We start from the raw sequence: 27469 nt of genomic DNA on the forward strand, positions 1-27469 counted from the left end.
GCAAAAGTTTGTATATTTACTAAGCTACATCTTTTGTAGATCTGCCATGAGATCAAAGTTTCCTTTTTAAAACTCATTTATTTACATCCCGTTCTGTTGGCTACCAACAGCCATATCTACAACAAACATTTATCACATAACTGCAGGTAGATCAGTAGAGAAGCCAAATAATACGTACTGCGCCATTCTCTGCTACCCAAAATCACGACAAAATTTGAAACATCAAAGTAACAGGAAAACGTGATTACATTTATTCATACGTTGTATGTCCTAGGATATATCAACTATATGGAGCATAAAGTTTGAAGAAAATATACTTTCACAGACAGAATGAAAAAAATAATAATTACCTCTTCCTCAAGTCGGCCATCACGCAAGGTAGGCGGTATTCCTGGGTGCTTGGCTATCAACAATTCCATTAAGTTATGGGTAGCATGAAGTCTCTACAAACAAATCAAAGGCAATAATTATGACAGTCAATGAAGAAGACTCTGAAGAGAACCTAATATTAATGTGGCACACAGAACACTAACACCACATTAAGATCATATCACTGAATACTTTTCCTATAAAACAATCTGGGTACTACTACTTTGTTTTCTTTACTCAAGAGCAGGGTGTTAAGGTCTAGGACCTGCCTTTTGTAACCTTTATCCATGCAGAATATAAGATTTATATTTAATTTTTCCTCTCCCTCCACTTTTTCATATGTTCCTCTAAATATCCACTCTGGTACTTGTGAACATGTTAGTCAGTCCCAAGGTCAATATTCTGAATGGTAATGACATCTTACCTGGGACTCAAACCTAATCTTGCCAAAATTAATAAACCCATGCTCACTTCCTATTTAGCTACAGAGCCTTGTTTATATGAGTCAATGACAGATCCAAGAAGTCAATGATAGATCCCAGGGAAGTATTATAATTAATATATCCAAATCTCCCTAATGACCTCTAAAAATTATCATTAGATAGATTTTATTGCTTAGTTCCTTTTCTTTTTAATGAAAACCATGTGAATATGTTGATATTCATATGCAAAAGTGATAAAACTGACCTACTCTTGGAAGTACAAGTACTCTGAGCTATTTTTAAATGTAGCTTATATAGACTTACCTTGTCAGGCTTGTGCCCAAAACGTCCCTGAATGGAATAGAATAGTAGTTGATTCTCAAATAGTGTACACACAAATCACCTAAAATGCTTATTGAGAAGACTGAATCCCAAGTTTCATCCAGTGATTATGACTGTTTGTTACCATTTACCTTCTTAAATGTTCAGAAAAATTATTTTGTTAAAAAAACAAACAGAATACATATGATGAAACTGTTTAGTCTTTACTTACTTGAAGTGAATCAGTTTTGAGTTTTCCTTTGTGTTCCTCCGAGGAGCGCAACACTTCTCTGTACAATTCTGCTGCCAAGGCATACTCACCTAAAGAATTAAAATGTATTTAAAGTATGAGAGTCACATATTTAGCTCCCAATGTCATCTAGTTGTCCATTATTTAAGAATACTGTAAAAATAAAATGTAATGATTATACCTATTTTTTTAATAAAGAAATCTGACTTGGTATTAATATGATTGCCCAAGTTTTACAAAAGGCTGAGTACAGTTCCTTTTTTAATTCCATGGAATATAATGTTCTTATATTACATTTGTAATGTTTTAAAATTATACTGAAATATGTTTATAATCAAACTTGTCTGTAATGTTTTGAGATTATGCTACTGGATAAACTTTTAATTTAGACAAAAACATTTCCTCTTGCTGAAGTTAAAGGGTGTCAATCACTAGTCATTATGATGATTGAAATTAAGGAAAAACTTAAGGTAATTATAGATTATTTATAAAAAAATTTAAGACACTCCGACCAACCTACACATAATGATCAGAAAAATATACTATTCTTGGTAGCTATTATTGTTCTTGGTATTAGGCCAAATAATTTGCAATTAAAAACTTCATGTCAGAAACTTAGAGATCTCACCTCTACTTCTGGTCACACAAATCAGTTAGTCTGAGATGTACGCTGTTTTCTACTATTCATAATTAGCACCTCATTCAAATAAAGCAATTCAAAAAGTATCGATTAAAGCACAGGCTGGCAAAGTATGGCCCACGGGTCATTTCTACCCTCTGCCTATCCGTTGGGCCCATCAGCTTAAAATGAATTTTACATTTTTAAATAGTTGAAAAAAATTCAAAAAAAAAAAAAATTCGTGACGTGAAATTTAAATTTCAAGGTCCATAAATAGTTTTATTAGAACCCAGCTCTACTCATTTGTTTTTGTACTGCCTGTGGCTGCTGTTGTACTACAACAGTCAAGCTGATAGTTGCGCAGAGATCTTATGGCTTGCAATGCCTATGTATTATCTACTTCTTTATATAGAAAGTTTGATGATACCTCAATAAAATAAGAGATGAACATTTTTAATGGCTTGAATAATAGAATCTATCTTAATTGCTGCTTGGAAAATTCAAAACAGGTAAATTATAAATACTATCAAAGCAAAAATCTAACAGTGGCAAAACCATGCAATCAAATACCAAAAAAGGTACACAGATGTTCTAGCTCTTATTTGCTGAGCAAGTTTTTTTCCTAAGTATCACACATACTTCTTTTTTTAAAAAAACTTCAAGCTGGTTTGATGAATATCATGTAATTAGGACCATGTTCATAGTTACAATGATATATATATATATATATATATATATATATATGCAAACCTTTGTAAATTTTGAAGTCGTTTCTTTTTTTAGCTCATATATAAGTTTATACACATATCTTAATTTTGGTAAAACATACATAAAATTTACCATCTCAGCCCTTTTTAAAGTGTGTAATTCAGTGGCATTATGCATATTCAGTGTTGTGCAAAATACCTAATTTAAAAGAAATTTTTGGAACAATAGCTCTTATACTATTGCTTTACATCTAGTTCTATTAGTTAGCTAATACAAAGTTTTCTAAAACACACATTATCAAAGAACTGTAGTCAGCCAATTTCTATTCCCTTTAAATAAGCGAGATTATTTTCACAATAATAAAGTTACATTATAACGCAGGCATTAACATTCAGTTATCTTCACGGTGAGTTCTTTTTTAGTTAAGAGTCTTGATAAAAGCTTTTCAAAGGACATTATGAATTCTATCAGTATTTATACTATCATTTATAGAGAATAATTCATTTAACAATTTTCTCTTCATAATTACCATACCTTTTAAAGAAGGTATAGTGATTAGACTATAGTGTGAAGCAGCTGAATTTGACCTATTCACTATAATACCTGGTTTTTCATGTTTATTTTTAAAAAGACATGCTTTCTGAGGAAGACACAAAAATACCCATATTCAATGTTATAAAGGTTTAAGTCAAATTTGGAAATACCCATTCTTAGCCACTTGATGGCGCTAACATTTCTGAGTAAACTGTAGTGGATTTGATATTGTCAAGTTAATTTTCTCCAAAAATCATCTGCAGAAAACACAATATTCAAAATTGGAATAATAAAATGTGTTTAATACCAGTCAAGGAGAATCTCAGAATATGAATTAATGTATCACACGTATTTATTTACATATAAGCAAGTATTTTTAGAGTTTGAAATTAATTTTAGATTTCTTTGAGAAGTCAGACCTTCACTGTCTGATCTTCACATTAGAAGAATCTAATTTATGTAAGTTATATATGTAATGTTACTTTAAAAAATGAATATTGTTTAACACATCACTATAAAGTTAATAAAAACTTAAAGCAGCAAATCTATTACAATTAAGTAGAAAATTACAATTAGGCTGGGCGTGGTGGCTCAAGCCTGTAATCCTAGCACTTTGGGAGGCCGAGATGGGCGGATCATGAGGTCAGGAGATCGAGACCATCCTGGCTAACACGGTGAAACCCCGTCTCTACTAAAAAAAATACAAAAAACTAGCTGGGCGAGGTGGCGGGTGCCTGTAGTCCCAGCTACTTGGTAGGCTGAGGCAGGAGAATGGCGTAAACCGGGGAGGCGGAGCTTGCAGTGAGCTGAGATCCGGCCACAGAACTCCAGCCTGGGCGACAGAGCGAGACTCTGTCTCAAAAAAAAAAAAAAAAAAAAAAAAAGGAAATTACAATTAAATTCAGAAGGAATATATCCTTTATTAATGTACTTTCTGGTAGGGGATTTCTCTTAATAATAAACAATACACTGCTAGCTAAATTGAGGACTTTCTAGGGAATACCCTAGAGGGGAGATTTGCCCACAAAGTTACATGTACTATATGTGAACAATTTAACAGGAATATATAATAATATGCCTTTTTCTATTAGATATTGATAACAGAATTTACATTGTGAGTAGGTTGAAAGTGGTAAGAATCCGAGGTAACCTTCATATTACCATAATCAATAACATCATTCTTCATCTCTATGTTTTTATAAAGTTTTCAATGTGCTTCAACATTTTGTATTAAGAACAATAGTTGAGGTAAGTAAAGCACCTGTATATTTTATTGACAAAGACACTGAAGTTCGGAAATTTTGACCAATATACATCATTTCACAGGGTTCCAACTGCAGCATATAAGAAGGCCCATCCTATTCAGTTCTTGTCTAGAGCTATTTCTACTAAGCTTCTGAGAATCCTTATAACTCTACCCAAGTATCTAGCACAATAAGAGATACAGAGATACTTGCCATTTCTGGTTCTATTATGCTAAAGAGCTAACAACTACAGATGGGCTTCTCAAAGAGGCTTAATATTTCCTTATATTCTACAAAAAGCAAACATTTCTTTGGGCAACTGATTTCTTTGTACTTCATTTGCTCTTGTTTTAAATTTCTTAAGGTAGCAGTTGAAGTCTCCGATATGAAACTTTTTTCTTTTCTAGTACATGTTTAATGCTATGAATTTCTTTTTAATAACTGATTTGCTATACCCCACAAATTTTGGTATTTTATTTTTATTCACTTCAAAGTATCTCCTACTTTTCCTTTTATTTTTTAACCCAAAGGTTTAGAAGTGTGTTTTAATTTCAAAGTATTTGGGGACTTTCTAATTATCCTTCTGTTATTGGCATCTACCACTCTGGCCACAGAATACACTCTGTAGGCATGAATCCTCTGAAATTTACTGCCTTGTTTTACAGACCAGAATATGCCATATCTGCATACATATTTAACATGTACTTGAAAACAATGTATATTCCTCTTTGGTTGGGTAGTCAATAAACACTGATTAGGTCAACTGGTTGACAGCAGTGTCTGAGCTATGTATGCCTTCACTTATTTTTTACTTATTCTATACATAACTGAGAGAGGGATGCAGAAATCTCTGACATTACACACTTATTTCTCATTATAATTCTATCAGTTTTTAGTATTTATTTTGAAACTCTTGTTTTAGATACATTTAGAATTTTTTTCTCTAGTGATAAAGTAACACCCTTTATCCTTGGTAATATTCTTTGCTCTGAAATCTACTTTAGAAGCTCCAGTGGTACAATCAGTTAGCAGGCAGTATTAATAAGAAATCTGTTTTACTTGACAGAAATATAGTGGCTTTATCTTTCTTTTGATTAGTGTTAACGTATCTTTTTTCATCCTCTTACATTTGCATCTTTAAATATAAAGTGGGTTTCTTATAGAGAACACATTGATGGTTATTGTTTGTTTTTAATCCAGTCTGACAATCCAGGCCTCTTAATTGGGCTATTCAGACCATTACAGTTTACGTGATCACTGATAAGCTTGTGTTTAAATCTACCATCTTGCTGTTTGTTTTCTAATCATCTCATTTGTTTTTTGAATCCTTTTTTACTTTTTGCTTTTTTTTTTGATTGAAGATTTATTTATTATTATTATTTATTTTTTTGAGATGGAGTCCCGCTCTGTAGCCCAGGCTGGGGTGCACTGGTGCAATCTCGGCTCACTGCAACCTCCACCTCCAGGGTTCAAGCGATTCTCCTGTCTCAGCCTCCCAGGTAACTGGGACTACAGGCTCATGCCACCATGCCCAGCTAATTTTTGTACTTTTAGTAGAGACGGGGTTTCACCATGTTGGCCAGGATAGTCTCTATCTCCTAAGCTCGTGATCTGCCCGCCTTGGCTTCCCAAAGTGTTGGGATTATAGGCACGAACCACCGCGCCCTGCTGATTTTTTATTTTTTTACTTTTATCTATTCTTTTGGATTATTACCTCTAACTCCTTGTTGTATTTTGAAGTGGTGGCTGTAGGGTGCACATTCTTTGCCTTGTCACAGTCTACCTTCATATAATACCTCTTTATATACAGGATAATAATCTTACAATATTATACATCCATGTCTCCCCACAAAGACTTTGTGTTATTGCTTTTGTACATTGTACATTTACATGATATAAAACCCACAATATATTTCTTCCTTTTTTTTTTTTCCTTTTTTCCTTTGGGGACTCTACACATTTATATCAGGCCATGTGAAGTAGTCCACAACCTCACTGATGCTTTTTTCAAAATTTTCAGTATTCTTCATTTGCTTTTCATGTTGGAGAGTTTCTATCGCTATTCTATACTTTGACTTTATTGATTTTTTTCTTAGGCGGTGTCTAATTTATTTATTAAGTCAATTTTCTGTATTAGACATTGAAATTTTGATTTCCAGTAGTTTGAATGTTTTCAGTGTTTCTACTTAACACGTTTCATCTTAACTCTTGAACCTATGGAATACAGTTTTAATGTTTCTCATAGTTATATGGAAAGGTGTATCCACATGCAGCTTATTAAAAGTGCCAGTTATATAACTTTGCTTCCAGCCAAGATAGAGTAACAGAGAATGGATTTACTCTCTTTCCTGTAAAAACTATAGTAACAGGCAAAATACATGAAATGACAGTTTGTAAGATATTAGACCTAACGCAAAAAGAGTGATCCATGACAGATGGAGAAGTCACTAATATTCATCCATGTAGATACGTAAATATAAGATGCTCTTTCTAACCCGCTTTAATTTTGTGCATAATATATAACACTATAATTTTACACATATACATTTTGTGTCTGTGTGGGAGGGTGTATGTGTACTTGTCACCCTCTGTAAGAATTTAAAGTCTGCAAGATCAGAGAGTTACTTTATTTACCATATCATCGTTACCTAGATGAGGTGTGGCACACAAATATTTGCTGAAAAAATGATCCTACAGACAATACTATTTTTAAATCAATGAACAATATCCCTTTAATGTGTCAAAATTTAACCATTTTTCTATTTCTAATTATTTTGACTAGTTGTTTACTATTATACTATTAAAGACTAAGATTAACAACTTAAATACAAATCTGTTTCCTCATTTCCTCCAAAAAGAACTAAAAATGGAAATGTTTGGTTAAATCATATGTAAACTTCAAAGCTTTTTGAGACGTTCTATGAAACTGCTCTCTATTAAGTTGAGCCTATATAAACTATATTCAGTAGTGTGTGAGAGTATCTTTTTGGGAGGGATTTTGATTCTATAATTAACTTTACTCAGGAAGTGTTTGGAAGAATCAGAGATAACAAAGCAATCACCTTCTACCTTTAATAATATGAATGCCTGCTAAGCCATTGAGAGCACAAACTAGCTGTCGATGTGCTTCTTCACATTCAGTTCCACATTTCTTCTGCAGAGATGTCAGCAGCTCTTCCATTGTCATGGTGCTAAAAGAAAAGGTAGACTGTTGAAAACCAGAAAGAAAATCCCAAGTGTTACTCCAGTGGGAGTGTTATATCACAAATGATCAAGAGTATGAGACTCTTGCAGTTTTTGTGATATCTCTAGCATTTCTTTTTTGCTTCCATTTTTATCATTATTTTTTCCCATGTAAGTACCTTTATTTGATCACATCATTCTTTAAATTTTTCCCATTTCAGTAAAGGTAGAATGAAACTAGAAAAATCTTCCTCAAGAACAAAGTACAACATGATCTATTTAAACATTACAAATATTAAAATGTAAGACTGACTCTGAATCCCAGCACTGCAACTTAATTAGAAAACCTCTGAGCCTGAATATTTTTTTAATTAGTAAAAAATGAAGATCCTCAAAGGTTAAATGCCATTCCACCGAAAGGTTGTCTAACCTTAACCATTCACACATAAATTGTTTTTGGACTCTAACTGTACATAGTAATGTGTACATATACTTTTTGAAATTTACCATGTTGACTTCATAGTTTAGAAATCTGTAATTTTCATCATTTCCCTTATTTGTCTATAACCTGCTTAAAAGCAAAGACAAAATTGAATCCTCTTTCTATCTCTTATAGCCAAAGGCCAGTTCCTGAGTTGCAGTCTGATTCACAAAAACTTTCTGGGACAACAGAGTATTATGAACACAAATTTCTTAATGTTCTCAGAATGAATAATCAGAGAGATAGAAAACATTTAATGGTAATCTAATTCCTTGATGTGGGAACTATGAAATAAAGAGCAAAAGCCTTTCATATCTAGAGTACAGCCAAAACCCTAAATAACAAAATAATAATTTTTAAAAAACCTCAACAATAATCCTAATTTTGAAAGAAATGTTCAAGGCCAAGTGTGGTGGTTCACGCCTGTCATCCCAACAGTTTGGGAGGGTGAGACAGGAAGACTGCTTTGGGCCAGGTGTTCAGGATCCGCTCAGGCAACATAGCAAGGCCCTGTCTCTACAAAAACATAAAACAGGCCAGGCGTGGTGGCTCATGCCTGTAATCTCAGCACTTTGGGAGGCTGAGCGGGGTGGATTACCTGGAGGTCAGGAGTTCAAGACCAGCCTGACCAACATGATGAAACCCCACGTCTACTAAAATTACAAAATTAGCTGGGCGTGGTGGCACATGTCTGTAATCCCTGCTACTTGCAAGGGTGGGGCAGGAGAATCGCTGGAACCCAGGACGCGGAGATTGCAGTGAGCTGAGATTGTGCCACTGCACTCTAGCCTGGGCAATAAGAGTGAAACTCCATCTCAAAATATAAAATAATATAAAATAAAATAATTAGCTGGCTGTAGTAGTGTGTACTTGTAGTCTTAGCTACTTAGAGGCTGGGGCAGGAGGATCACTTGAGCCCAGGAATTTGAGGCTGCCACTGTGAGCTATGATCACATCACTGCACTCCAGCCTGGGAAAGAGAGTGAGACACTGTCTCAAAAAAAAAAAAAAAAACCAAACCCACTGCAAAAGAGAAAAGCTGAAAACCATGAAAATAATTTTGATATAATTCTCTGTTGCAAATGAGGTTCCACACCAAAGAAAACCCTCCACACCATTAAAAATAACTGACAACTCAGTTACACGTCTCTGAATGAAACTATGGGCCAGATATATTGTCTACTATGATATATCAACTGCAATATAAAAAAGTTGATAATAAAACCTTTTTTGGAGTGGCAAGAACTCCCCACGAACAGCCTGTGGGTGACAGCAGGCCTGTCTGAGCCTCAGCAATGGATACAGGATAGAGGTGACAGTCCTTCTGTCCAGGCTGCTGAGCTTCAGAGCCCAGTCAGAAATCTTCCTGAGTTTTACCACCGCATCCTGGCAGCACACCTCATGCTGACGGTGATAGAAATGCCTTTCTACTGGAGAAAAGTGGAGCCAGTGTATTTCTTCGGTTTGTGGTGGTATTTGGATCTGTAAAAAGGAGCAGAAAAAAAAAAAGATGTCACCTAAAAATTTAACTTTCTATCCCAGTTGTTTCTTTTCTCTTATAGTGCCTGTATCAATAAAAACTTATTGTACTGACTTGGTCAATTACATCTTTCTTTGCCGACCTCCACAGTATCTTGGCAATAAAGCTGTAGAGATGCTGAGGATTCTTCTTGCAGTAAGGCCGATAGAGAAGTCGAACCCACCAGTGTTTGACACAGTAAGGTTCAATACCAAGAAAGACCACTAACCCAAAAAGATCTGAAAAGAAAAAAATAAAGTACATTGAGAATAACTCTATTACTTCATTACTAGTTTGCAGAAGCATTTCTACAGACATTACACGCACATAGAACTTTCCATGAATTAAAATACTGGCTGTATAGGCTCTTAAATCTGAAATTCAATTCCAATTCCATTTATATTTACTGAGCATCTATTCTGCCCTAGGTTTTGTGCTAGGTGCTAAAATAATGTTAGGTTTATAGAATCATTCATTACACAAAGCTTATACTTAATTCAAAAATCTGAAATTTCTATCAGAAGTTAAACCAAAAAACCACTCAACTGAATGTACTTGGTAAGACATACTAAGAAATACCATGCTCTGAAACCAATAGACGCAAGATTTGCTGGATTGGAAAAAAGAATTTCTAATCACACAGATGACATGAAGAATATTCTCTGATGCAATATTCCTCATATCCTTTATCTAATAATTCTCCTAGAAAAGAAGGCTAAGAGAGTAATAAAAATATAGATAAGATTTACTTACACAGAGATATTCATAGCAACAATATGTAGAAAAATGACTCAAATAAATAAATCATGGTAATCCCATAAAACAGAACTATTTTTCTTTTCTGATTCAGCATGCCTTGTATTTGTTAGCTTTAGAGCATGGGACTTCTTGTATATCTCTTTACTGGGCACACTCAATTTTATATCCTATTCCCCTCCACCCGCCCACTTAACATACCCTAAACAGTTTTCCATATATTTATCTGTAAGGAGTTAAGAAAAACTGCTTTGGATATGATGTTAAGTGGGGGAAAAAAAGGGAATATAAAATTGTGCAGGCAGAATAAGCTCAAATATATAAACATCTACATAGAAAAGATTCGATGTGGTTTTGTCTTCAAATGAAGACTATGAGTGTAATTTTGTAATTTTTTTTTTTTTTTTGAGACAAAGTCTTGCTGTTGCCCAGGCTGGACTGCAGTGGTACCATCTTAGCTCACTGCAGCCTCAACCTCCTGGGCTCAGTGATCCCACCTCAGCCTCCCGAGTAGCTGAGATCATAGGTGTGTGCCAGCATGCCTGGCTACTTTTTTTTATTTTCTGTAGAGACAGGGTTTCCCTATGCTGCCCAGACTGATCTCGAACTTCTGGGCTCAAGTTATCCTCCCACCTCAGCCTCCCAAAGTGCTGGAATTACAGGTGTGAGCCACCATGTCCAGCTTGTAATTTTATTTATACTTTTATGTACAGTTCAAACTTTTCCATAATGGGCATATATTCTCTTCAGAAGCCATAAAATAATAATACAAATATCCTTCCCACACCTACAACACTTATTCTGAAGATGATCAACAAATATTTAGATTGAATTAAGTTACCTTGATGGTTGCTGGGAGTTAGCAACATCTGAAAGAACCAATGCATCACTGCTATACAAAGGTTCGCAGATTTACATTTTCAGCTCAAATCAATTCAATTGCTATATGCTACCTCTTCTTTGAGGTCCCAAAGCCATCTCAAACTCAACTTGCCGAAATCTCAAATTCATAATCTTTTTGCACACGTGCTTTTTTTTTTTCTTTTTGAGAAAGAGTCTTGCTCTGTCGCCTAGGCTGGAGGGCAATGGTGCAATCTCGACTCCACTGCAACTTCCACCTCCCAGGTTCAAGGGATTCTCCTGCCTCAGTCTCCCGACTAGCTGGGATTATAGGCGCCCACCACCACGTCCAGCTAATTTTTATACTTTTAGTAGAGATGAGGCTTCCCCATGTTGGCCAGGCTGGTCTCGAACTCCTGATCTCGGATGATCCACCCGTCTCAGCCTCCCAAAGTGCTGGGATTACAAGTGTGAGCCACCGCGCCTGGCCCATGTTTCTTTTCTGGTAGTATTCACTGGGGAAACCAGTCACCATTCACGGATTTATGCAAGTCAGAAATCTTGATATCTCCTGATCTGTCCCTGAGGCTTGTTAATTTTGCCTTATCCACTTTTTTCTGTACCTTTAGGACAAACCTAGTCCAAATTAAGTGTCAGCACCACTTGCCTAGATTCCTTCTTATAGACAATCAATTGATATCCTAACACCCACTCTTACCCTCTTCTAAACCACTCTCCACACTGCGACTTGAGTGATCTTTTGAAATACAAATATAACCACAAAATGACCCCCAACCACTGTATTTAAATTGTTTCAATAGCTCCTACTACTTTTAAGAAAAAAAACAAAATTCTTTAACATGGGGAATAACATCCTCCATGGATGGTCCCATCTCTACTCACCTAGTCTCTCCATCCACCATCATCTCCCTAGCTCTTTATGCTCTAGCCACACTATTTCTGCCACATGATCTATTTACATTAATATTTTCTGTTTCCGCTACAATAGAGGATTTTTCTTTCCTCTTTACCTAGCCCATGTTAATGTTTCAGATCACAGCTCAGTTGTCAGTTCCTTCTGCATCCCAATTATATGATGTTACAGAGTAAGATTTTTTTTAATGAAACCTGTTATAGTTAGAATTTTCCATTTTTTTCATTTGTGAAAGTTATCTCAATTGCAATTTTGATATTTATCTAAGTATTTAAGAAATATTTTAAGAAATGTATGTTCTCCTCTAAGCTGTAAGCTCAATAGATCAGGGATTGTATGTACTTTTGCTTATCATCTGTTATGGTTTGAATATATCCCCCAAAAGTTCATGTGTTAGAAGCTTAAACTTCAATGAACAATGTTAGGCGGTGGGGCCTAATAATATGTGACTCGTTCATGAGGGTGGAACCCTCATGAGTGGATTAATGTCATTATTGCGGGATTGGGTTAGTTATCTCAAGGGTTGGTTGTCACAAAGTGAGTCCAGCCCCTGATGCTTTTCTCTATCTTATGTACTCCCTTCCACCTTCCACCATGGGATGATCCTCGCCAGCTGCCAGTGTCATGCTCTTAGATGTCCCAGCCTCTAGAATTGTGAGTTAAATAGACTTCTCTTTTTTGTAGTTATCCAGTCTGTGGTTTCCTAACAGCAAAAATCTGACTAAGATTCTATCCTACCTCACAAAGAAATAAATGAAACACATAAATAATAATAAATGAAATAATAAATGCATCACAAAGCATTTGTTATTTTAAAGTCAACTTTCAAAACACTAAAATACATAAATGACTACACAAATGGAAAAAAAAAAACAAAAGCAGAAGTAGAAGCAACTATCATTCACTGAATATTTAATATTTGTTAGGTACTGTTCTAAATCCTTTGTATACTTCATCATAATTCACCTTTAAAACACCTTATTTTACAGATAAGAAAAATAAGGACTTAAATATTTAAGGAATTTATTTATGGACAAACAACTAATAAGTCAGGATGTAAACCCTGGTTTTTATATTCCCCAAAGCCAATGATTTCTATATACAAATGAATACATTATGTAGACATACAGTGTGGGGGATGGGAAGTGTTAGGAAGCGTTCTTCCATATTTGACATTCCAAGTAGATGACATTATTTCAGTCTGGCAATTTCTGAAGACATTTCTGGGTGTCAGAATTGTAGGAGTGCTACCAGCATCTAGTGGGTAGAAGCTACACATCCTAAAACATCAGGACAGTTCCCAAAAAAGAAGAATTATCTGGCCCCAAATGTCAATATGGCCAATGTTGAGAAACCCTAGTTTAGCACAAAAAGAAAAGAAATGAGACTTCCGTGTCCAAATACAACATAGTAAGTCATGAGTAGGCTAACATTCCCAGTGTGACAACCAGAAAAAAACCATTTAATTGCAAGAATCATAAAGATACCAGAGAGATATGGAGGCAAGGGGGAAAGACAAATTTCTAGAAAGTCTGGAAAAGCTCTTTTGGAGCTGACATGGAACATGAGGAAACTTGCCTTATTGTACAAATATATTCATGGCTACACATACATGTCAAAACTTTTCAAATGTGGTATTTTAAATATTTAGTTATATTCTATGTCATTCATACCTCAATGAAGTTCAAAGATATAAATAAAATAAAGCTGTTTTTTAAAAAATTACTCAAGAATTTGTTGAACGGTGACAGGTGCTCAAAACACTTGCCAACATCTTATATCTCCAAAAAAACCTACACAAGAACTAAGAAATTATTGCTCATATGCTCTCAATATTAAAATGAGAAAGAGTAACTCTGATAATCATGTACTCTTTTCTATATCCTCTCAGCTAACTTTTGAACTGAGTAAGATCTTAGACCTTATTAATGCCTATTTACAATTTCGACAGTTTCCAAACATGAAAGGAGACCACTAAATGTGGTCCTTTACTGAACCTGATATGATTCTATAAATATGTATCTAAACGTAACATTTAAGTTATGCAAATATTTAAATATATACTAGAAAATATTACTAGAAAACCTTTTCCTCCTAAAAATAATCATTGGAAAACACTGCTTTTAAAGGTCAAAGTAACAGATGCTGAGATTTCTGTTTTAGCAGAGTAAGTCATGCTGCTGAACACAAACATACGAAAACTTGGGTTTTCAGAAAGATAAGTTTTGAAGATGAGTATTTACTACAGAACTCCAAATATGTTTAAATTTTGTAATTTAACTACACTTTAATAACAGCTTTTAGGGAAATACATAAAACAAGATTTAGTTAAAGTTTTCATTTTAGATATTCACAACTTGAATAAAGGTTTTAGAAATGCAGTGTCTGTTCTACAGAAAAAGTGATACTGAATAAGATTAACGTAGAAGGATAATTTCAATGTATATGTGGAGAGGAGGAAAAAACTAGACACATCTAAATGTTCAAGAAAAGGAATGGTACAAGGAATAATGGTATATACATACAGTGTGACATTATAAGGCTATTAATAACTTCTATAATTACTAAAATTATGGCCCTAGTATTCATGGGTTCACACAATAAAAACTAGTCTCCATTTTCATAGACACAGTCAATTGAAATTAACTCCCTTTCTCTCTTTTTCTGCCTCTCCTCCTCCCTGCCTCTACCCTTTGTTTCTTTTTGGGTTAGATTATTTCTGTTTTCTACCTATGACTTTGGAACTCTAATTTTAATTCAGACATATCTATGCTGTTTAGGCAGGTTCAATAATTGTTCAACTTAAGGTAATGAGACCTCTTAATATATATCTGTTCTCATATACATAAACAGAAAAATCACTTGAGTCCCATTTAAAAAGATAAATGCTTAAAACTATCAGGAGTCAACTATAAAGACATGAATCATCACGTCAATAAGGACTTCAGCAAAGGTTAAGCACAACAATACTTTTCTCTCTAAAAAATGAAGCTTTCCAAATGCATGCAATATGTGAGGAAACCATACATTACCCTCTAATCCTCTCTGTACTGGAGTGCCACTGATACACCACCGATTAATCCCGCTCAAACGCTGGGCCATTTCTGCAGCCTGATGAGAGAGAAAAATGAAATAAAAACAAAATCCAGAAAACCAGAGAAAGAATACAGAAGTCAGTCATACTCATGAAAAACAGCCCATTAAAAGCTACACTTCCGGTGAGATGTACCTGCTTTTATTTAACAGTTATCACACTTAATGTTGAATGTCATATTCAATGGACCATCTTCCAGTACAGTGGTTCTCATTAATGGGAAGCTGCCACGCAGTCCCCTAAAACAGAGGGGTAGTTCAAATACATACAGAATGAAAAAGCCCCCTGAATAACTGATCCATGTCCTACATCACTCTATCCTCCAGATATACTAATAGATATGATTCATATATTCAGTTCAGGTTATAGACTGGCCAAAGACAAAAGAAAAAAGACATATGACATTCAAAGGCTGAATTAAAATTCTGTCTCTAAAGTAGTATTTTCTGCTACCATTTGGCCTCTGATTTAAAAGACTGTCAAAGTCAACTTTGGTTCAAAGCTATCTGAGGCTACATGATGAGCTCCCAGTTAGCAGAAATGCTTATAGAAGCTCCTAAACACACTTTACTTTGATTTGCATCATATATAAATTGACATCTTACTGAGAAATATATATTTCACATAGGGCAAAGATTCACAGAGTACAAAATTAATTTCAAAGGGTTATGTAGTTCAAAGCACAAGAGAAAAGCACAAGTAGTGTTTAATAACAAACTTTTGACCAATATCAGTACTACAGGTTAACTATGCTTAAACTATTAAACTACTCAAGTTCCCCTAATTCCATTTACCACTTCTTCCCCAGCCCTCAAAAGATTTTGCAGAAACTCTCACTTTTACTGCGGGACATTCAACCATCTGAGCTTCATCAAGGCAGATCCTCCACCACTCCACAGCTACTAGGGGGCTCGGGATAGCCATATAGCGCTTCTGGTTCCGTAGTCGACGCCCATCCTCACTATTGCTATGTGGGATATCGACATAATTTAATTCTGAACGAAGTACATCATAGGTGATAATAACTATATCCTGTTCTGCCAAAAAATGAGGTTGTAAAAAGCCATCTTTCTTCACTCCTTGATACACCTAGGAAATAATACAGGCAGTTACTGCAAAAAGGCTCACTAAAGGCAATGAAATATTCACTCATTTATACCTTTACTAAGTCCTCTCTATTTTCTTAGGAGCATTCATGCTATGAGACAGATCCCATATCTGTTTAGAAAAAGACATGTTTTAGTGTGGAAGATGAATTACATAATTGATGTGCAACAAACTGTAATAAATGTAAACATGACAGCATCACAGTGGAAAGACCAATTCTGTAGCGGAGAAGGTGAAATCACAGAGGAGTTAAAACCTGAGGTATATCTTAAAGGTTCTCATAGGTGGCAAAAAAAGAAAAGGGCTATATGTAGGTAAGAGGATGGAATCAATAGCATATGTGAAAGCACAATGGTATCAAAATGTAGAAAAATAAGAGCTATTATTTATGAAACGTCTTTTATATTTCAGATACTGTGCTAAGCATTACCTCCAAACTTCAACAATAACTCTGTTGGTAGTTAACATTCCTATCCCACACATAAGAAAAATAAAGTGACTTGCTCAAAACTGATGGAACTAAGACTCAAAGCTTTGCCTACCCACACAGAACAGAGCTTCTTAACAGCAAAAATTGTTTTACTTATTACTGTATTCTCCATGCCTATGTAGAGTGGATGAAATATGAAAACCTTCAGTAACATTTGCATGGAAAGAAGGAAGAATGAAATTAGTGATGGGTATTAATATTAGGAAACAATATTATTACTATGTGCCCAGTACTTGATGAAATCATATAATCTTCACAAATGACTGGATACTATTTTTAAAGCTCAGCACAGTTCCTGGCACATAATAAGTGGTCAATAAAGATTTTCTGTATAAGTAAATTCTTATTCTACAGCTGAGGTAACTGAAGCTTTAGAGGATGATTCTGGAGCTAAGAGATGGCAGGTCAGATAAGTAGCTCCTATACCACAGTGCTGCCTTTGGATTGCATTTCTCTCTGAAGACTATAAATGCTTATACCAAGATTTTTTCATTTACATACTCAAGAATTTTTAAAAAGTGTTCACATCTTTATATTCAGAATGCTTAAACTGCTGAAATTCTGATGTTAGAAAAGAATAACACTGTACTGTTCTAGTTCTTAGTCTCAATTTTTTTCTTTAAGCTTTAACATTACTATTAAATCATTCAGTTAGTTTTGAGGATAAACAACAAAGAAACAAAGATTCGGAAACTATTATGAACAAGAAAAACTTCACATCTTCCTCTCCCTCTAGTCCAAGTGGCCTTACCAAGACTCGAAGAGATGATGACCTCACATGCCTGTTGATCTCATCCACCCACTGGTGACAGATGGAACTTGGAGAGATGATCAGAGTTGCTCTTGTTGACACTGGCTCCATTGCAACAAGGCAATGGGGGCAATAAAAAGGCTTGATCTTCAGATTTTTCTCATCATAATTCACGCACTTTGCATGCTGCCACAGGTGACACTTCAGGCACTGAACACGAGGCTTACGATCTATCTGATCAAGTTCACCACATATGCACTCAAAGCGATAATCAGAGGTGTTAAAGGGACTCATGGTATTAGAAGGTGGCACATCACTAACATCAGGATTTAGAGATTCAGCACAGTCCTCTGTTTCATTTTCTTGGTTGAATTCAGAGATACATGTACTTTTAGACATAGCAACATCAGTTATTCCAGAGTTGCTAGTAGCTGGACAGAGACCTTGTGAATGGGGATTGATAAATGGTTGACTTTTTCCCTTTTTTGTGGATGGAACAGGCTTTTTCCTCAATTTACTACGATTTCTCCTGGCCTTATAATAATAATAGTAAGGATCATCATCATCATCAGAGGTGTTTGATGGCAAGTATTCAGAATCTGTGTCCTTGTTCCCTGATTTTCTAGATTCTTTCTGAATTTTCCTTGGACTCCCTACTGCCTATGAAAAAAATATTTAATTAATTGATTTCAACATAGTTGCACTTCTGAAATTAAACTCCTGACTTTATGTAAGTACTTCATATAAAAATCTAGCAGCCAGTCTTTGCTACCCTTTTCCCTGAGGAGAATCACTCCTGATAAGTGGCTTCCAATCTGCCCTCTGTAAGGACCCTTACTTTATCGCAAAAGAAAAGGAAGACTCTACAAGTATAAGATTTGAAGAGACGAAAAATTAGGAAGATAAAGGAAGCTACTGATATTTTGTTATTAACATACTATGATTTAGTCTGCCTAAATCAATACAAGACTAGTACTTTCAAGTACATAAATACACAAATTGGGGCAACTACAATAATACCAAGTACTAACATATTGCATCCAAAGAAAGTAAAAAATAATCCACTGGTTACTGCAATTAGCAAATTGATTCCTTCTTTCCTTCCCTTTTCTACATGTGTCCTCTCTTATTGACAATTCTGCGCCAGATGTGTTAGATGCTAGGGACACAAATATGAACAATATTTGGCCCCTGGTCTCAAAGGGGTCTACTGGAGAAGTGAGAACAGTAAAAAGTAAAATGATGCTATAGGAATACCTAAGAGGGTGGTACAACATAGTGGGAGTATGATAGGCAGGTAGGTAACAGGGACAGCTTCCTCCAAGTGATATCAGGGCTGAGGTCGAACAGGGGAGTTAAGACACAACATGTATTCAATGGGAAATTTTCTAGTTTTGGTGGTAGCAGGATTACCAAAAGCACAGTTGATTACTGTCTTCAATGCTACCCAAGGACAATACCAGACTTTCTACTCCAGGAAATAATTTTTTTGTCTTTTTCTTGGTGGCCAAGCTGCTAGTTCCACATTTTGACTTGTTGTCTTTAGTCTTTATTTATAATTGCAAATATTTTAACTATTTTCCTAAAAGCAAACTGAAATTACTGGCCCAACAGAAGCAGTTTTCTAACAAAATGCAGAAATTTTATAAGATAATAATATAAAGAAAATAAGAATTTAGTAGTTCCAGACCTGCCTGGGCAACACAGTGAGAACCCCATCTCTACAAAAAATAAGAAAAATTAACCAGGCATGGTAGCATGAGCCTGTACTCATAATTACTTGGCAGGCTAAGGCAAGATGATAGCTTGGCATAGGAGTTCAAGGCTGCAGTTAGCTATGACCACTGCATTCTAGCCAGGGCAATAGACAGATGCCTTGTCTCTTTAAAAAAATACTAAAAATACTAAAAATAAATAATACAGAAGATGCTTTAGACTCTATAATACGCTTAGCCAACTAATTTTATAATTCATTCAATAAATATCTGAGTATTTGTTATGTGCCAAGCATTATCCTCTGGGTTTAATGATAGCCAAAATAAAGTTACTCTCACGGAGTTTATATCCATAAAGTAGAAAATATAAGTAACAGATATAAGTACTCTTCCTATTTTGTTTTTTATCTTCAGATTGTAAGAGTTTCAGTGTCAAAGTGGGATCTGTCAATGTACTCGGTAAGGTATCACATACATGTACTTAATATGCAGCTTAACTTAAGCTGTTACCTGCTTTTTTGTTTTATCACATATATCTTCCTCCTTGTAATTCTTTCCTAATGTAAAAGTCCCAGAAAAACCATGGCCTTTGATCTGTTTCACGAGACCTTCAAAAATTAAACATTTCAGCATCCGTTTCAAAAGACTCCTGTTCCGTTGAACATCGTATCTATATATAGAACTGACATACTTATAGATGGAAAGGATGGACACTCCTTTTTTTCCATTCATTTCCTTCACAGCTGTCAGGATCATCACACGTGTAGCTAAATGTAAAAGGATATGCTAATTCAGTCAAAATAATTAAAATGAAAAGAAAGTAAAACTTGGTTAATCTTAATCTGCATGAGGACTGAGTTAAGAAAAAAATAAATCAAAGATTTATTACAACATAGTGTCATTTTGAAAAAATATGTAATAAAAATGTATCTCAGCATATTAAGAAACAAATTAGTGTAATACAAATAATTGAAGGAAGAATTACTCATATTGAATTGTTAGTGTTATAAAACAACAATCATTCAGAATTATAAAAGAAAACACTCACAATTATTTAAGTATACGCTATGATTAGTATATGAAACGTTCATTTCCTAAAAGATAAATAAAGCCTGGTTTAAACTGCAAGCTAAAGAGATTTAAATACAACAGATTGAGCAAGAACTACCTAGGCCAAGTCAAACAAAAGAATACATCTTTACTTTTGTTAAGATATTATGACTTGCAATTGAATTCATTTATGAAAAGCATACATAACTATAAAAACAATTATTTATAACAATTACAAGATATCTCTAAGGATTGCAAGAACTTTAGCAAAGATCACTACAAAAAGGTATTTCCTTTAAGAGATGTCATACTTACGAGGGCATTGAACTTTTTCTTTTGGTTCAAATTCGATATTCTGGATTTCTGTCTCTTTCAGTTTTCCTCCAAAATAATGTGACGGAATAAAGTAATTCACCACTTTTCCCTGATACAAACAACAGTCAGTAGTTACACAGTGTTTTGCTCTCAGTATTCTGAATTGTTTATTGAAATTAACTTTCCTTCTTTATGGAAACGCAAAACAGTTGTAAAAAACTTGCAAGAGAAAGGGCCAAATAGCTGTAGATACATACATTGTTTTATTTCTGAGTTTACAGCTAGCTATCACTTAAAAAAATGTGCATATTATCTTAAATTACCTAAATGTTATGTGTGGAACCTCCAAAATTAACTTTTTTTTTTTTGAGACGGCGTCTCGCTCTGTCGCCCAGGCTGGAGTGCAGCGGCGCGATCTTGGCTCACTGCAAGCTCCGCCTCCCGGGTTCACGCCATTCTCCTGCCTCAGCCTCCTGAGTAGCTGGGACTACAGGTGCCCGCCACCACGCCTGGCTAATTTTTTGTATTTTTAGTAGAGACGGGGTTTCACCATGTTAGCCAGGATGGTCTCGATCTCCTGACCTCGTGATCTGCCTGCCTCAGCCTCCCAAAGTGCTGGGAATTACAGGCGTGAGCCACCGTGCCCGGCCTGAAATTAACTTTTAAAGGTATATTTAAATATAAAATTAACCCATTGAATTTATAATAATATGAAAATAACTTGGAATTAAAAGAGTAATGAGTAGGACACCTCAGAGAGAAGTTACTGAGCTAAATCAACATATTCCAAGTCACATTTCTACAAAGAAAACATATTTTTTTCTATTTCCTACTCAAATCTGAAAGGCTAATTCTGCAAACTTGACCCTACTGAAAGATAACATAATGCTAAAGCTGTGAGACTGGTGGATCCTAGAGGTAATTAATTATAATTACACCTTTAACTACTGACTTCATTTCAGCAAGATTTAATGTAAACGCTGATTTTGGATTTCATTACTAGAAAATGTGAGCTATATACTATATTTGCCTTAGTGGATTTTGTTTCTGTAACTCTAAAATTTATATTTTTATACACAATTATGTATTTTGGGACAAGGACTTGAAATTTGTTTCATTTAGCAATCTATTTACTAAGCTACCTGTTCTTTAACAAAGTTCTAATTATTTGGTTCTAAGATTTATATATCTGAGATTTGTACAATATTTTTAAATAGCTCTTAAAAATATTTAGTAGTAATATGGAGACTTTATTAGTGACAAAACATTTGAGGAGTCAACAGTACTTTTGTAAAGGAGTTTCTCTGCCAACTAGAAGGAAGTTTAGTAAGTGACTGCTAATTCTCTTCCAGGTTGGCCAACATTACTTAAAAAATAAACCTTCTGGGTCACAAACACCCCATTCTCTCTGCCCACTTGAAGTTAACTAACCACTAATATAAATCATTACCCACAGAGTGAACAGAAAGTGTTGACTTAAGTGCCAAGCAAATGTTCAACATATGATGCTTTTCGAGAACATATGTCCCCAGCTTTTGCAAGCCCTACTGTACCCCTCCTACCTCAGGAAGAGTGAGAGCATCTTGTTTGACATCTTGTCGAGTATGTGTCAGAATCAGAGCCAAAACCTCCACTGTCTTTCCAAGACCCATCTCATCTGCTAAAATTCCACCAAGCAACTGCAGCCCAGAATTTGGGTACTCACGAATGATGCTAAGGAAAAAAAAAAACAAAACAAGATAAATCACATCACAAGAATGTGAATACAAATTATACTTTTCCTAAAGAGAACTGGAAGCAATGCATAAAGTCTAAGTTTACTGAAACTGTATTTTAGGGTAAAATAATTCAAACCTTAGATTACGAACATAAAAAATGTGATAACCAAAAAAACTGCCTGAGCTGACAAGTAACTCCGCAGAAATGAGTGGCAGTCAAAAGAGAACATGTCTGCCTTCTTTCTATGACCTTTATGAATCTATGAATAAAAAGAAAAATAAAAAGGGCAATAACTACTGATTCATTCATGATGTTTAATGATTACTAAGAAAAAAAAAAAAAAAACTGGCCCCATAATAAACAAGATAACATTTTTACTTAGAATAATAATCTCTTTAAATCTTGATAACTAAGCACCTTATGTCTATTATTCCAAATTCATTCACTGAAAAATGACAAGTGCTATTAATTCTAAATCTATCCTATCCATAGAGATGTCTAATAAGACTTTACCTTTGACTCCTTCATGAGGTAAAGCCAAAGTTACAGATATGCTAACAATCTCAGACAGTTTTTCATTATATGTATTTTTTAAATCAAGCATATAAGTAAAATTTTGCCTTACCAGCCTGTATATGGATTATAGTAGAGTTTCAGACCCTCAGATGTAACAATCTCTCGCCATAAGAAGTGCAGGGCACTTTCTAAAGAAAAATATAATCATAATAACAAATTTTTGTTTTACCTTCAGTCAGATAATCACATTAAAATAAGAATAGGTTAACTGTGAGGATACTCTGACATAGTGATACCCATATTCTTGTGAAATCTCATTTTAGAAAAGCCACATACTTAACATGTGAGTAAAAAGCTAAAGGTCCCTCAGTTTCCTTTCTTCTGGTATTACTCTTTAGCTCTCTTTGTTTTGGGCATAAATCCACATCAGCAAATAATGGGACAGATAAGCAAACTGTAGCTGATTACAGAGAATTAACAGGAAAACTGATACATATAACCAGTTCCTACCTGATAAATGAGTCTTTTTAAATTAATCTTGCAATAAATTATATGAAGTCTTTGAATAACTCAATAGACATATGCCAGCTGGCTAACACATTTACCCGAATCAGACCTGACCTCTTCTATGGGTCTGAGAGTGAGAAGAAAGGCTTACTTAACTGGGAAAAAAATATCTAAAACCATAACTCAGAAGTGCTGAGTTTGTTTCTACCAGAATCTTCCACTATCCTTCCCCTTAATATTTTAACTTATTTAAACCAAATGCCAAATAAGTAGTATGTCTCTACCTACCAATGAAACAGCAAGTAATTTTTAGTTGGCTTCTTTAGAGATTAATAGGTATTTTATATTTTTATCTTCTAGAATAAAATAGCCATTAAAAATTCAAAAATCTATAGATGTTGGCACGAAGGCAGTAAAAAGGGAATGCTTTTACACTACTGATGGGAATGCAAATTAGTACAATCTCTATGGAAAACAGCATGGAGATTTCTCAAAGAACTAAGAGTAGATCTATCATTCACTCCAGAACACTACTGGAACTTGTTCCCTAAAGGGAAACAAGTCACTATATCAAAAAGACACTCATGTTCACGTTTATTGCAGTACGAATTGACAATTGCAAAGATATGGAACCAACTTAAGTGCCCATCAATGAGTGGATAAAGAAAATGTGGGTGGAGGGGAGCAGGTGTGTATACACACCATGGAAACCATGGAATACTATACAACCATAAAAAAGAATGAAATAATGTTTTATGCAGCAACTTGGATGAAAATGGAGGTCATTATCCCAAGTGAAGTAACTCTGGAACAGAAAAACAAATACCACATGTTCTTATTTACAAGTGTGAGCTAAGCTATAAGTACATGGGGGCATACAGAGTAGTACAATGGATACTGGAGACTCAGAAGGGAAGTGAGGGATGAAAAAATACATAGTGGTACAATATACACTATTCAGGTGATGGGTACACTAAAAGCCCAGACTTCACCACTACACAATTTGTCCATGTAACCAAAAATCACTTTTACCCCCACAAAGTTATTGAAAAAAGACAGCAATAAAGAAGTGGCACAAAAGCCTCCCGTAAAACTACTACTTTCATAAAAATACTCAACAGATGACACTACTGTAAAGAAAAAAATGCAAAATCTAGGTAAATTAGTCACACATAAGTCTCCTACTTTTGTAAATTTGCTTTCTGTCACTAACATTCACCATTACATTGTGAGTTTCTTACAGATGATCAGTAAGATTCCCACTGGACCAGATTCTGAACAGCAATTCTTTGTTTGAAAGGAATGTAAAAAAAATTTCTTGGTTTTCAAAAATTCCAATTGAGGCAGCCTTTGATTTCCTTTTGGCAGGAAAAACCATTTCAAACTTTTCTGAATGAAGAAACCCACAAATTCATTTTTCTAGATTACAATTTTAAAGAATTTCTTAGAAAATAATTTTGTTCATAGCACCCATTCTATCTTATATTTTCAGGATGTTTATTTTAATGATTAATTTCCCCCTGCCCTAATTGTCTCTGATGTAATCTCTCTAATCAATTTTTCTTTAAACATCTTATTCTTACCAGTAGCAGGACTGCTTCTGAAACACTCTTGTTGTAGCATCCAATTGACAGCCTCTCTTTGGTAGGGTCTCAACACAGGGATCAGTGCAGGATGCTGGACATCCACTTGCATGGACCGTGTTTCTTGCTGATGTGTTTGTTTCACAAAGTGATACAGCTCGTCAATGTCTTGTCCCTCTGGCTCATTCTCCGGATCATCTTCATCCTCTTCCAACACATCTGTACATCACACAACAAATGTACTCAAAAACTGACGTGACTTTTCTAACTATAAGCAATTCTTATTCTAAGAGCATATGATGAACTTGTCCAACTCTGGGTTCTTGCTCAGCGTGTTTTGTCACTGAAAGGCCCTATCTTTAATTCTTCATTAATCAAAAATCTACTCATCCATTCTTCAAGGAAGTTTAACTGCTACTTTTTCCATGGCATTTTCTTTTGCTTTCCCTGGCTGCAATTATGTTCTCCTCTGTTGTGCAATACTTTTATGTTCTGGATATAGTAATATTACATTGTAATCTACTGCAGTACCAACTGCAATCATTTATGTCCATTGGTCCCTTCCCCAGTGAGACAAAGGCAAAGTTTTTCATTTTTGTAGCCCCTCAGAGAAGCTGACACGTAGCTGACACGTGTATTGTCCATTGCGGATATTTTACAAACATTTGAGGAACTCAATGTGAATACTGTTTGAAGTTTATACAGGAGCAACTTTTACTTTTACAATTTTAACATACAAAATCCATATGGAGACATAACTGTTCATGCCCAATAAGAAACGGGTTCTAATTTTATTTCTTATGCTAAAAAAGGACAGGCATTTGGTAGCAGTAGCAGCCAATTGGAAGACAAGTGATTATTAAGTTATCAATGCAAATTTGTAAAATAGTAAAAATACTAATTTCATTTCGTGGGCACAATTGTTCTGTGGAAGATTTATGCTTACTATAACATGAAAAAAGTAATAAAAACCTTGAACATATTTACAAACTCCTTTCAGTTAATGGTTCTTTATTAAAAACATAACTCTTTCAAGGTGAAAAAGTCTATCATTTATTTCTGAACTGCTTTGAAAGAGGCCTATATACTTTTACAGGACACACCTCATAACTTCTAAAACTAAAAGATCACACCAAAAAATTCATGATTTACTTTTTTCCAATAAAAAATATGCCATGACTTCACAATTAATGTATAGCTTTATGCTTGGTTCTTATAGACTTTTACTGTAATTATATAATCTAAGATTAATAGCTAAATTTGAAGCTTTCCTTAGATACCAGGCTTTAAAATGTACAAATTGTAATATTTTTAAAAGGCCATAACTTTAAAAACTCTAGATGTACTTAAATTCATTCCTTCTAATCCCAAAACCAGAGGTTTCCTCATTTAAAGTATCTAACTTGCAAAATGATTTACTATTACTGATATTATAAAGCATTGCAAAAAATGTACCAGAGAAATAACAATCAAAGTTAGAAACTGATTTTCAAATACTCCAGTATGACAATGTTCTATAATTTGCACCTGAAATAATGCTGACCCACCATGAGCAGAACTTGGAGAATTTGGGCTCTTTTTCCAGTAGTGTTGATGAGCTGCACCAAGCCATCCACACTCTCCCATGGTGACCAATGGCAGACAACTCTGAATCTGCAGTCCTGACCAAAGATGCAACGTCTTGCCAAGAAACAGAGCAAAGTTATCTGGTCTTTATGGGAACCAGGCTTTTGAAATTATTTGTCAGACTGCAAAGGAGAGGTGGAATAAACGCCAGCCAAGAATTTCTGGCCATGACAAAATAAAAGCACAGGAATAATGCAAAAATCCCAACCAGTTCAGATCCCTTTACACTCTGCCTTTTGACTTGCATATTGACTCTGTAAATATTCCTTTAATATTTACAATAAGGTAAACACAGAGTTAACCAAAGAAATAAATTATATTAGTGGGTGCATTTCAAATAAGCATAATTTGACATATAATCATTTAATTTTTATTATGACTTCATCAGCTGTTTTTCTGATTGTTATGTCCAGCACTTAGAGAAAAAAACTCACAACTCCTAATAGCAATTTTTAAGTTTACTGTAAACATTACCTGGAATAATATAATTGTGTAACTTTTCCATTACTTTCTTCATAAGCTGATTGAACTTTTTCATTCTTGAATTTGCATCACTCAAGAAGTCTAGTTTTGCTAGGCCAGCTTCCAAAAGATAAATTCCAACCTACAAATAATTAATCAAAATAAAAGTAGTTTCATTTGAAATACACCATTCTTTATGAGGACATAAGAAAGAAAAAATTAGCATCACTATTTTTAAAGGTATTCATAGCATTTGTGCCACAAATAATAAATACATACCTACCAAATTTTCCCCACGTGTTTCATTTTCACTAACAAATTACAAATGTAAGTGCCTACAATGTACAATTCGAG

General features: G+C 34.7%; 1 protein-coding gene across 3 annotated transcripts in view; it reads right to left on the reverse strand.

The window, feature by feature from the left end:
- The window catches only part of SHPRH (SNF2 histone linker PHD RING helicase), an 83064-nt gene that overhangs the window by 43947 nt on the left and 11648 nt on the right, over window positions 1–27469 (reverse strand). For 2 of the 3 annotated variants that reach the window (XM_008006739.3, XM_008006740.3), the window contains exons 3-16: window positions 27128–27257; window positions 25028–25246; window positions 23047–23125; window positions 22265–22415; window positions 20703–20811; window positions 19848–20104; window positions 17623–18282; window positions 16112–16363; window positions 15213–15291; window positions 9726–9889; window positions 9357–9613; window positions 7537–7658; window positions 1345–1433; window positions 351–443 (exon numbers count right to left, since the gene is read on the reverse strand). In XM_008006739.3, the coding sequence (XP_008004930.1) occupies window positions 351–443; window positions 1345–1433; window positions 7537–7658; window positions 9357–9613; window positions 9726–9889; window positions 15213–15291; window positions 16112–16363; window positions 17623–18282; window positions 19848–20104; window positions 20703–20811; window positions 22265–22415; window positions 23047–23125; window positions 25028–25246; window positions 27128–27257 (2661 nt within the window). Of the gene's footprint in view, window positions 1–350; window positions 444–1344; window positions 1434–7536; window positions 7659–9356; window positions 9614–9725; window positions 9890–15212; window positions 15292–16111; window positions 16364–17622; window positions 18283–19847; window positions 20105–20702; window positions 20812–22264; window positions 22416–23046; window positions 23126–25027; window positions 25247–26574; window positions 27052–27127; window positions 27258–27469 lie in introns of those variants that run through there. The other variant, XM_008006742.3, reaches the window with a different exon arrangement.

This window comes from Chlorocebus sabaeus, chromosome 13, assembly GCF_047675955.1.
Source record: "Chlorocebus sabaeus isolate Y175 chromosome 13, mChlSab1.0.hap1, whole genome shotgun sequence".
Lineage (NCBI taxonomy): Eukaryota > Metazoa > Chordata > Mammalia > Primates > Cercopithecidae > Chlorocebus > Chlorocebus sabaeus.